General features: G+C 41.2%; 1 protein-coding gene across 3 annotated transcripts in view; it reads left to right on the plus strand.

The window, feature by feature from the left end:
• ACSL5 (acyl-CoA synthetase long chain family member 5) overlaps positions 1-12,890 on the plus strand; it is a 54,903-nt gene that overhangs the window by 25,962 nt on the left and 16,051 nt on the right. For all 3 annotated transcript variants that reach the window (XM_050804363.1, XM_050804364.1, XM_050804362.1), the window contains exons 4-10: positions 5,797-5,861; positions 5,993-6,094; positions 9,708-9,807; positions 10,799-10,977; positions 11,755-11,787; positions 11,876-11,927; positions 12,747-12,820. In XM_050804363.1, coding sequence (XP_050660320.1) covers positions 5,797-5,861; positions 5,993-6,094; positions 9,708-9,807; positions 10,799-10,977; positions 11,755-11,787; positions 11,876-11,927; positions 12,747-12,820 — 605 coding nt within the window. The remainder of the gene's footprint in view (positions 1-5,796; positions 5,862-5,992; positions 6,095-9,707; positions 9,808-10,798; positions 10,978-11,754; positions 11,788-11,875; positions 11,928-12,746; positions 12,821-12,890) is intronic.

Consider the following 12,890-nt stretch of genomic DNA (forward strand, 5'->3'; position numbering starts at 1 on the left):
GCTATTTAGATGCAGTGATCCAAATAGAATCGCAACATGCAAAATAGAGGCAGCATTAGAACACAATATCAGGATGGGTGTTGGAACCAGTGTAAGACAGACTTAGGTTTGAAGCCCGGTTCTTGCATTTCCACCTTCATAACCTTATGCAAAACACTTTGCTTCTCTGAATCTGTTTCTCAACACAAGAAGAACGTCCCTGCCAAAACTGTTGTTAAAGGGTCAAGGAGATAATAATACAGGACAGTGTCTTTAACTCACTAGTACCTCATATTTGTTTAGAAACATGCCTTTCATTAATGCAATTGCCTGCATTTACAGATAGACAATCTGAGCCAGGACTAGCAGTCCAGGACTCCTGATGTCTTACATTGTCCTTGACTCTGATACCATCCTACTGGCCCAAGTTACCACTTCTTTGGACTTTTTCAGAGACTACCAAATGGGCTTTGCACATTCATTTGGAATACATCAAGCCTTAATATTTATATCTTATATCATTGAACATAATGCCTGGCACACACATGTTTACTTTTAAAAGCTACTGGCTTATAGCTCTTTCTGTGCCTTTGGTCTTTTGGGTGACATTCTGGTCATGTAACTTTTATCCGTTCCTTGACTTCTGTGTGTTAACTAACACTAAGAGGATATTCATAACCAACTCCTGTCAAGTGTTAACTATACAATAACTACTGTACATATATTACTTCATTTTCCCTAAACCATAGAGATTAGTTACCATCATTGCCATTTTTAAAGATGAGGACCCAGACTCACAGTTTCAAGACCATTACCAAGGTCATAGAACTAGAAAATATCAGAGCTGATAGGAAAATCTAAGTGTGTCTGTTTGACTAGGTTGTTCTATTTTAGGTTGGCTCTTAAGTGTTTTATAAAAGTAGCTATTCCTCCAGACAATTAAAGATTTATTATCAAGAAAACATCTATCTGAAGACTCCCCTGGGGCCTGTGCTTAGTATATCTGGTTCCAAATCAGCATTTATTTATAGACTCCATGCAAATAACAAATAAAAACAAACCAAACATCAGTTCGTTTACTTCTCTGGCAATTTAAGATAGTATATGTCTAATACAGTATAATTTCCTTTGGGATTTTTTCTTTTTTTTTTTTCAGAGACAGGATCTTCCTCTGTCACCCAGGCTGGAGTGCAGTGGTATGATGGAATATAGCTCACTACAACTTCAAACTCTGGGACTCAAGCAATCCTCCCACCTCAACTTCTCAAGTAGCCAGGACTACAGGCATGTGCTGCCACACCTGGCTAAATTTTTTTTTGTTTTTTCTTTTTTTTTTGAGACGGAGTCTTGCTCTGTTGCCCAGGCTGGAGTGCTGTGGCGCGATCTTGGCTCACTACAACCTCCACCTCCCAGGTTCAAGCAATTCTCTGCCTCAGCCTCCCGAGTAGCTGGGATTACAGGCGCCTGCCACCATGCCTGGCTGATTTTTGGATTTTTTTTTTTTTTTTTTTGAGACGGAGTCTCGCTCTGTCACCCAGGCTGGAGTGCAGTGGCCAGATCTCAGCTCACTGCAAGCTCCGCCTCCCGGGTTCCCGCCATTCTCCTGCCTCAGCCTCCCGAGTAGCTGGGACCACAGGCGCCGCCACCTCGCCCGGCTAATTTTTTGTGTTTTTAGTAGAGACGGGGTTTCGCCGTGTTAGCCAGGATGGTCTCGATCTCCTGACCTAGTGATCCACCGGTCTCGGCCTCCCAAAGTGCTGGGATTACAGGCTTGAGCCACCGCGCCCGGCCCTTGATTTTTGTATTTTTAGTAGAGATGGGGTTTCACCATCTTGGCCAGGCTGGTCCTGAATTCCTGACCTTGTGATCTACCTGCCTTGATCTCCCAAAGTGCTGGGATTACAGGCTTGAGCCACCGCGCCTGGCCTACACCTGGTTAATTTTTAAATTTTTTATAGAGACAAGGTCTCACTATGTTGCCCAAGCTAGTCTCAAACTGACTTCAAGAGATAACCCCCTCCCTGACTGCAGCCTCACAAAGCACTGGGATTACAGGAATGGGCCACTATGCCCAGCTCTAGTGATTTTCTGTTTTTAGGAGTTTTCTTTATTGATGATGTGTTGTTATTGTGACTAAAACAAGCAATTTAGCATGTGATATGTGGCACATGAGATATATAATTTAGGATTTTTTGAATACTAAATCCTAAAGCAATACTGTTAAAATGGCTTCTCATGGAAGCAGGCACGAGAAATCTGGTGTGGCTACTTACATAGAAAAATGATAGCCGGGCAGAGTGGTGGTGCCTGTAATCCCAGCTACTTGGGAGGCTGAGGCAGGAGAATCGCTTGAACCTGGGAAGTGGAGGTTGCAGTGAGCCGAGATCGTGCCACTGCACTTCAGCCTGGGTGACACAGGGACACTGTGTCTCAAAAAAAATAAAAAAAGAAAAATGACACTTCTGGGCCTATCTGGGGTTGAATACATGAGCCTTAGCTAGTAGTTTGTTTATCTTGAGAATCACTTGGGGCTGTTGTTTAAAATGTATATCTTCTGGTTACACTTTAGGTTCACTGAATTAAATTTCCAGATAATGAAACCTAAAATTCCTCAGGAAGCTTTGTATTTTTAGCAAAGCTTCCAGGAGATTCTGTATACCAGAGTTGGAATTCTACTTAGTATAGAGTGACAACTTTGCCAAGAATTTGTTAATGGATGGGCTGTTTGCAGATGGCCACAGCTTAGAACAAACAGGTCTGAGTTGACTAAGTTAATGAAACACTAGGCTGTTGCCTGGTCAGGCATTTGGCTAGTAGGTTGAAGCTGATCAAGTCACAGAGTTTAATGAGACCTGAGTTGTTGCCCCTTTGGGACCATTGTTTGACTTGTTCCTTAGACACCAGCCTCTGCTAGCATTTTTATCAATCAAGAAGTGATAAGATACAGTATAATTCCTCCCTTCCTTCCTTCCTTCCTTCCTTCCTTCCTTACTTCCTTCCTTCCTTCCTCTCTCTTCTTTCTTTCTCTTTCTTTCTTTCTTTCTTTCTTTCTTTCTTTCTTTCTTTCTTTCTTTCTTTCTTTCTTTCTTTCTTTCTTTCTTTCTTTCTTTTTTCTTTTCTTTTCTTTTCTTTTCTCTTCTTTTCTTCCTTCCTTCCTCCTCCCTCCCTCCCTCCCTCCCTCCCTTCCTCCCTCCTCCCTTCCTCCCTCCCTCCCTTCCTCCCTCCCTCCCTCCCTTCCTCCCTTCCTCCCTCCCTCCCTCCTTCTCTCTCTCTCTCTCTCTGTCTTTCTTTTTTCAGCGTCTGACTCTGTTGCCCAGGCTGGAGTGCAGTGGCACGATCTAAGCTCACTGCAACCTCCACCTCCTGGGCTCAAGCCATCCTTCCACCTCAGTCTCTCAAGTAGCTGGGACTGCAGGCTCATGCCACCACCCATGGCTAATGTTTTATGTTTTTTGTAGAGATGGAGTTTTGCCATGTTGCCCAGGCTGGTCTTGAACTCTTGAGCTCAAGTGATCTGCCAACTTCTGCCTCCCAAAGTGCTGGCATTACAGGCATGAGCCACTGTGCCCAGGCCCCAGTATACTTTCTTAGACATTCATCAGCTCTACTACTTGCTGAGTGAGCTTGACCAAGCGTCTCAGTCCTTCATAATTCTTAGTACAATGCAAATGATAATAGCTGGGAAGACGAGTTAATGTGCTTGGCATGGAGTAAGCATTCAATAAATGGTAGCTATCATTAGTGATTAATGTTAGTACAAATGATATCATTGGTAGACCACCCAAGGCACACAGCCTGGGGGAGCAAGTGACTTCCACTCTGACAAAGCCATGCTTCAGGGAAAGTTAGTCTGAGACGTTACTTCTTAGGCTTTCATGCAGCTATTTCAATTGGAAGCTAAAGTACTAACATTTTCTGTACACAGCCTCCTTATTCATTTTTATATCTCTTTAATCAGAGTGGGTCTCTCTTTCCTGCTTTCCTTCTTTTTTTTTCCATCACTTAGTCTAGAAGTTTACTTACTTGCCTCCGAATTCCTTGTAACTCTCTTTACGAATACTTCCTTTTGGCAAGACCTGAATTCCTCTTAGTAATTTGGCTAGATCCTCTCCATACATTTTCCTGCCCTTCTACTTGTCTACTTATAATGGCCTCCTTCTGGCTTAGACATGAGGGCTTCTAAGCCACTTAATGTGTTCTTCAGCCTAATACCATTACTTCCTTGAGTTAGCTTTAAAAACTGAGATGCCATTTATTCTTGTAAATGGATGTTCCCAAACTTATTTTAAGAAAGGCTGAGTAGTTAAGATGTTCAGAAGTTTAATTCTTTTATTGTCAAATGCAAGGTGTAAATTGAAAAAATACTGAAGACAAATGCATGAGTATGTGCACACCTGCGTGTGTGTCTCCATGTTTTTTACAAGCCTTGATATCTTAGAAGATACTCTCATACAAATGGGCAAAGTATATGAACAAATAAGTCATGAGAGTAAATAAAACCTAACAAGGAAAAAGGTGCCACTTTACTAGCTGTTAAAGAAACTTAGACTACAGTAATAACCTTTCAAACCTATCAAACCTGAAAATAGTTTTGTTTTGTTTTGTTTTGTTTTGAGACCGAGTTTCGCTTTTGTTGCCCAGGCTGGAATGCGACGGTGAGATCTCAGCTCATCGCAACCTCTGCCTCCCAGGTTGAAACGATTCTCCTGCCTCAGCCTTCCCAGTAGCTGGGATTACAGGCATGTGCCACCGCGCCCAGCTAATTTTGTATTTTTAGTAGAGACAGCGTTTTCCATGTTGGTCAGGCTGGTCTCAAACTTCCAACCTCAGGTGATCTGCCCGCCTTGGCCTCCCAAAGTGCTGGGATTACAGGCATGGGCCACCGTGCCCAGCCTTGAAGATAATTTTTAAAGACACTATTTAGCGGTCTATGAGAGTATGTTAAAACTTGATATGATAGGAGAAAAGTGAATTGTCACATCTGCTCAAGTAAGCAGTGTGGTCTAGGTATCAAAAACCTAACTGTTCTGAGCCCCCATTCCCTTCCCTTATTACATTTTAGGAGCTCTATTCTAAGGAAATGTTCTAAATTTAAAAGGATCAATTTGAAAATACTTAGCGTAATTTAAGGTGTCAAACTTGAAAACAATCTAAATACCCACAATGAAATAAAGTCAACTACAATAGAACCCTTCATCGACTGGCCATTGAAACCACTACAGAGAAGAAATAATGACATGAAAATACTTATGTCAGATTGGGAGAGGAAGCAAGATATCAAAGTATTATATTCATTCTATACATGGGGAATGAACATAACTGTAAAACTATGCAAAAGGGCCATAGAATAACATATCAGTGCTAATAATGGTATTTGGATGATGAGATTGATGATTCATATTTTATTTTTTTTATTTTTATGAGCATAGTTTTTATTGTAGGGAAATTCAATCCGAGATTGTTCAATACAGGCTGTTTGTGTTTACTTGTAGGCTTTTACTTGGTCACGTTTTGTGGGCTAACCCCATATGGATGGTTTTCTCTGAATGTCTACATTATCATGCAGGTTACATATTCAACACTGAACCGCTCCTGTTTTATGTAGCATTTCCTAAATGTTTCAAGTATAATTTATAGGACTCTTCATCTTTGAGAACTCAGTGCTTTCTGACTTTGAATTTCCTGATCATATCAGAGAAGCTCAAATCCTCGTTGGACTTATCCTTTGTGTCTTGCCCCTTCTTAATCTCCTTTTAACTTCCTTGGTCCAGAGAATTTGCAACTGGAGTTGATTTTCTTTTAATATTATGTTTTTAGACAATGGGCCCTGCTTGGGATATAGGAAACCAAACCAGCCCTACAGATGGCTATCCTACAAACAGGTAAGTTGAGTCCATGGTTTTAGACAGATTCTTTCTAACATAGTATTCTGAACTACAGGATACCGTATTGGTCAGTTTTGAGTCTTGACCTCTTCTCCCTCTCTCTCTCACCCCATTTCTCTTTTTTGTAGGTGTCTGATAGAGCGGAGTACCTGGGTTCCTGTCTCTTGCATAAAGGATATAAATCGTCACCGGACCAATTTGTCGGCATCTTTGCTCAGAATAGGCCAGAGGTAACTATGTTGAAGCTAACTAAAGGAAATGAGTCAGGGTTAAGTTTAAAAACTTCAAATGCGATTCCCCATCCAGCACGCCAACACTCGTTAATGCTTTACCAAAGCTATTGTTAAAATTTTCTAATGCTTATTCTGCTTGAAAGAGTTACAACTCAGAACCTACTTAATTTCTGGTTAAGTGTCTAGCACTGTCACCTAGGTGTTCGGACTTCTCTTGTTTCCCAGTCTATCATGAGTCATTTGAAGTTGGTCTGATTGTTACATGAGGAAAATAAGGAAACTAGGAGGGACCGCCAAATAAGATCTTGAAGATATTGTGGAAAGTATGTACTAGTATTAGAACTGAAACTTGCAATTTGTACTTGAACCAGTAAATTCAGCCATTCATTGCTACTGAGTCTGGCCGTAGACGTCTTTCCACAGTGAGCTGGAAGCAGATTTTGATGGTAAGATGACAGAATCAAGCTTATCTCCAAGTTTCAATTAAGTCATTAGGCGCATTATCCCTCTGGGGAAGTCTTTTCATGCTTCAAAGGCTCCCTAGAAGTGCAGCATATGATACATATAACATACAAAATCTGTGTTAATTAACTGTCTGTGTTATCAGCAAGGCTTCCAGTCAACAGAAGCCATCAGTAGTTAAGTTTTGGGGGAGTTAAGTTCTGTGTGGATCTTATTGCAAGTTTACAAACTGCAAGTCCCAGTTCTAATGCTAATACAAATATAAAAATATTCACCTATAATTTTAGGTGAATCTACAAACTCTATTCTTGTCACAGTCAGCCTCAGTAGAAAAAGGTTCCCTTGACTCTAGTTTAGGAACTTAACACCTAATCTGATACAGTTAATCCTTGAACAACATGGGGGTTAGGACCACCGCCTATTCAGTAAAAAGATCCACCGATAACTCCCCTGAAACTTAACTACTAATAGCCTTCCTTGCTGATAATGTAGACAGTTGACTAACACATATTTTTGTATGTTATATGTATTGTATGCTGCTTTCTTACAATGCAGTAAGCTAGAGAAATGAAAATGATAAGGAAGGGAAAATGTATGTACTATTCATTAGGTGGAAATGGATCATTATAAAGGTTTTCATCTGAGTCATCTTTACCTTGAGTAGGTTGAGGAGGAGGGAGAAGAGAGGTTGATCTTGCTGTCTCAGACCTGGCAGAGGTGGAAGAGGTAGAGGAAGTAGAAAGGGAGGCAGGAAATATAGGCACACTCAATGTAACTTTTATTGAAAAAAAAAATCCACAAGCAGACCCTCACAGTTCAAACCCATGTGTTCAAGGAACAACTGTATAGTCTGTTAGGACTGCCATAATCTAATACACAGACCATGTGGCTTACACAACAGAAATTTATTTTCTCACAGTTCTGGAGTCTAGGAATCCAAGATCAGAGTGTCAGCAGGTTTAGCTTCTCCTGAGGCCTCTCTCCTTGACTTGTAGACAGCCACCTTTTCATTTTGTCTTCACACGGCCTTTTCTCTGTGCACATGTATCCCTCATGACCCTTCTTCTTCATAGAAGGAAGGGATTGGGACCCCACCCTTATAAGTTCGTTTAACCTTAATTACTTCTCTAAAAGCCCTATCTCATATACTGTCACATTGGGGATTAGGGTTTCAACATGAATTTGGGTTGGGCCAGAGGAGGAGAGACAGGGAGACAGGATTCAGTCCATAACATCTACATTGACATTTAAGGCCCATCACTAGCAGATTCCTACCTACCTTTCCAGTTTTATTTCCTGTAGTCTTCACACTTGCTAATGTGTACCCACACAATGATGTCATGCTATCTGTATTAGTTCGTTATCACACTGTTACGAAGAAATACCTGAGACTGGGTAATTTATAAAGCAAAGGGGTTTAATTGACTCACAGTTCTGCAGTGCTGGGGAGGCTTCAAGAAACTTACAATCATGGTAGAAGGGGGAGCAAACATGTCCTTCTTCATATGGTGGCAGGAAAGAAAAGAATAAGAGCAAAGGGGGTGGAACGCTCCTTATGAAATCAGATCTCATGAGAACTCACTGTTACGAGAACAATATATTAGTCTGTTTTTATTCTGCTGATAAAGACATACCTAAGACTGGGAAGAAAAGGAGGTTTAATTGGACTTACAGTTCCACATGGCTGGGGAGGCCTCAGAATCATGGCAGGAGGCAAAAGGCACTTCTTACATCACAGCAGCAAGAGAAAATGAGGAAGAAGCAAAAGTGGAAACCCCTGATAAACCCATGAGATTTCGCGAGACTTATTCACTATCATGAGAATAGCACAGGAAAGACTGGCACCCATGATTCAATTACCTCCCCCTGGGTTCCTCCCACAACACGTGGGAATTCTGGGAGATATAATTCAAGTAGAGATCTTTTTTTTTTTTTTTTTGAGATGGAGTCTCACTCTGTCGCCAGGCTGGAGTACAGTGGTGCCATCTCAGCTCACTGCAACCTCCACCTCCCAGGTTCAAGCAATTCTCCTGCCTCAGCCTCCCAAGTAGCTGGGATTACAGGTGCATGCCACCACGCCCAGCTAATTTTTGTATTTTTAGTAGAGACGGGGTTTCACCATGTTGGCCAGGATGGTCTCAATCTCTTGACCTCGTGATCTGCCCACCTCAGCCTCCCAAAGTGCTGGGATTACAGGCATGAGCCACTGCACCCGGCCTCAAGTTGAGATTTGAATGGGTATGCAGCTAAACCATATCGAACTATATGAGGGTAACCACCCCCATGATTCAATTACCTCCCACCAGGTCCCTCCCAAAACACCTGGGGATTATGGGAACTACAATTCAAGATGAGATTTGGATGGGGACGCAGCCAAACCATACCACTATTCTTTGTTCATTCACTTCCTTCTTTTAATCTACCTCTCCATCCATAACCAAATCCTACTAGTCCTCTAAAGCCCTGCCCAGTTTTCATCTCTTTCCCACAAGCAGTCCCAAATTGCTTTGCCTCACCGTTGAAAGTGATCTCTGACACCCTAAGGCTCCTAATGCCTTCCATACCTCTTATGGATGGAACTTATCACACTCTGCCTTTGTATTCTGGTCTACCTTTGTATTGCAGTTGTCTCTGTGCCTTCCTTATCTCCCTTATTTAATTGTACTTTATAGCAGTGTTTGCAACTGTCCCTATGGCCCCAAAGAGATATTTTTTTTTTTTTTTTTTTTTTTTACGTTAAAGTCAACAAATAAGTAGTCCCAGCACTTTGGGAGGCCCAGGCAGGCAGATAGGTTGAGCTAGGAGTTTTATGCCAGACTGGGAAACATGGTGAAATCCTGTCTCTACAAAAAATACGAAAATTATCTGGACATAGTGATGTGTGCCTATAGTTCCAGCTATTCAGGAGGCTGAGGTGGGAGAACCGCTTGATCCTCGAAAGTTGAGGCTGCAGTGAGCTATGATCACACCACTGCACTCCAGCCTGGGCAGCAGAGCGAGGCACTGTCTCAAAAAAAACAAAAACAAAAACAAAAACAAAAGCAAAACAAAACAAGACAGAAAACCAGATAGCATTTGTTGGCTGAATGACTGAACTAGTACTCTTCAATGTGCCCTCTAGTCCTTACTTGAACTTCTCTCTGTACAGTGGATCATCTCTGAATTGGCTTGTTACACATACTCCATGGTAGCTGTACCTCTGTATGACACCTTGGGACCAGAAGCCATCGTATATATTGTCAACAAGGGTAAAATTTTGCTGTTACATTACAACTTGATTCTTCCTCAATGCTGAGTATTTCTTCAATTTCTGCTGTTTTGTTTATTTGTTTGTTTAAGCAAACTTGACATGCTGTGGTCAGAAAATGTTCAAGTCTTTCTAGTTTTGTAGTACTTAGGATATAATTTTCAGGAAAGCTACAAAAAGCCCATGAAGCAGAGATACACAAAGATAGAAGTTTCAATGACATGCTTCAAGGTGACATGGTATGATGATATAGAGACAAGACTACTTACTCTGAACACACTAGATAAAAGCCCAGACAATGAACTTAATTGACTAAATCACAGTAAAGCTACAGATTTAATTTCCTACCTTTGTAAATCCAAGTCAGTACAGTTAACCAGCATGTACCAATGTCCATGGTGAGTCTGCAGAAAATAATTGTCATTGCTAGAGAAACAAGTCCAAATTTGATGGACAAGTAACAGCACTTTCACATATCCAACATGTTACCTTCTGTCGTGGGACTAGTAGATTAAGTGAGTAGGTCCATTTGCACAGTAAACATCATTTGAAGCTTTATGTAAACATATATCAAAACAAATGCTAAAATTTAGAATTGTAAAATACTTGTCAGCTAAAAATCCTATTTCTCCCCTCCTGTTTCCTGTATTCCCTACTATCCTCCTCAAAATAAAACACATTGATAGAACCACACCTCAGTAACCTGTTCAGGTTATCTGAATGAATTCTTAAACAGAAGGAATTTTGTGGTTCCTCTAGAAACTGTAAAATCTGCTGTCATAGTTCAAGAACATGACGTGTTTCTGTTTCAGTTAAGTTCATTTATCATCAATGGAGTATTTCAGGTTGTACATTATAAATCTGATTTGCAGGTGTAATCTCCTTTCGACACCTGTCAGCTTTGAAAACTTTTCAAACCTCTTCCTTCTTGCAAGGCAATTAGGTACTTAGCAGAGAGGGGGAGTGATCTCTGGTTCTATTTTGGCTTTCAGCTGATATTGCCATGGTGATCTGTGACACACCCCAAAAGGCATCGGTGCTGATAGAGAATGTAGAGAAAGGCTTCACACCGAGCCTGAAGGTGGTCATCCTTATGGACCCCTTTGATGATGACCTGAAGCAAAGAGGGGAGAAGAGTGGAATTGAGATCTTATCCCTATATGATGCTGAGGTATGGATCTGAAATTTATCTTGCGGCTCCAATGCTGGTCCAACACCTTAGGCAACTTGCAAGATACCTTCACAAGAGGACAGGGTTCTTGTTCTCCAGGGGTGGCATGTGAGGAGTAAATTAGACTCATGATGTGAAGCTCTGAGAATAATTTCCACAAGACAACTTTGAAACTCATGCCAGGAGAGGACAAAGTTCTGTGGCCGGCTGCATGGACTTCTAAGTGGATAATATATAAATAGGAGTTCAGTAATAGTTAAAGGAGGTGGCTCCTGGAACCGGGCTGCTTGGGTTCACATGCCAGCTCCACATCTGTTAGGCAACCTTGGGCAATCTCATCTCTCTTTCCTCGGTCCATGAAATGGTTATAAAAATAATCCCTACCTCACAGAGGTCTTGTAAAGAGTTAGATTAATTCATATATATAAATTTATCAGGAAAGTGATGTGTATGTAATAAGCTCTGAAAATGTTAGCTATTCCTTTCTTTCAAAAAAGATTTAGTTATGGCGCTAGATGATTGAAACTTAAGAGTACAATGGGAAGTTTGAACATGCAATCTACCCTCTGTAGGTAGATGATTTTCTAGAGAAATCTTATGCTCTTCCCTGGGACTTCCATTGTTCCTGAATGTTGGCTTCTGGTCCTAATCCAGGTTGGAATTTTGCTTATATTCCCATAGAGATGTTCTCATGGGAAAGGGAGGGAGAGGGCCACATTTATCACAGTCTGTCCATCTCAACTGATGTCTTTCTTTCTTGGTTTTCTGTTCATATAGAACCTAGGCAAAGAGCACTTCAGAAAACCTGTGGTAAGTTTTCTTCTGCCTGAATTTGAGCCTTGCCATTGTCAACTCTCAAAGTTCATGGTAGAATAAGCCCTTGTGCTTCCTCCTCCAGCCTCCTAGCCCAGAAGACCTTAGCATCATCTGCTTCACCAGTGGGACCACAGGTCAGTGCCCATGAAGCTGAACCTTAGACCCCTGGTCAGCCAAGAACATGATTTCAATTCTTGGCCTCTGGTAGGCTGGTAAATATTCCGTCTAATGAGCCCTATCCTTAGGGGCTCACAGCCTAAGGCTTCTAAGTGTGAATTCCCAAATGGAAAAATATAAACATAAGTAAATAAACTTCATTTGGTATACTGGGAGCTGTTTACATTCAATAGATTTCAGGGGTCTTAAAGATGACATCAGAAAGTCCTTTCCTCTGCCCCCACCAACCCACCACTCTCTTGATTTGACACCACTGGGATGGTTTCATTCAATCAAGATAACTCAGTGATAGTTTTCCATAGAGGGCTTCAACCCCACCCTACATCCACCCATCTGTTAGAATGCTTAATAGTTTTTAATGTGGTCCATCATGGTCTACAGTTATATTCATTCTAGTATGCCCAGTTTATAGTGTTTATAACCATATTACTAGATAATATTGGTAGATCTGGAATTCCAAACATATAAATAGCACAAGATGTGGGGTGGAGGGAGAAGGAGGGTTAACTTGAATTTTTCTTTGCAGCTGTGCATCTATCTGAAATCACGGCTGTGCTCCGTGTAGTAGTAGAAGGCCAATGATGCATTCAGCAGTAGAATCTCCGGGGGAATTCATTATTCTAAACAGAGGCATATACCATCCACAAAAAGACACAGTGACAGGAAATGCTCTTGGCCTTCTGGAATAAAACCAATTGAATCTAGTTTCTTTCAAGGCCAAAGGCTACCTATTAGTTACATAAAGTATCTTTCTCTCCACCTCTTATTTCCTACAGGTGACCCCAAAGGAGCCATGATAACCCATCAAAATATTGTTTCAAATGCTTCTGCCTTTCTCAAATGTGTGGAGGTCAGTGGTCAATTGAAAAAGAGGCTCTCATTAAAACGTGAATCTGTCATAAGATTTTTATTTTTGAAGT

The sequence above is a fragment of the Macaca thibetana genome, chromosome 9 (genome assembly GCF_024542745.1).
Source record: "Macaca thibetana thibetana isolate TM-01 chromosome 9, ASM2454274v1, whole genome shotgun sequence".
Classification (NCBI taxonomy): domain Eukaryota; kingdom Metazoa; phylum Chordata; class Mammalia; order Primates; family Cercopithecidae; genus Macaca; species Macaca thibetana.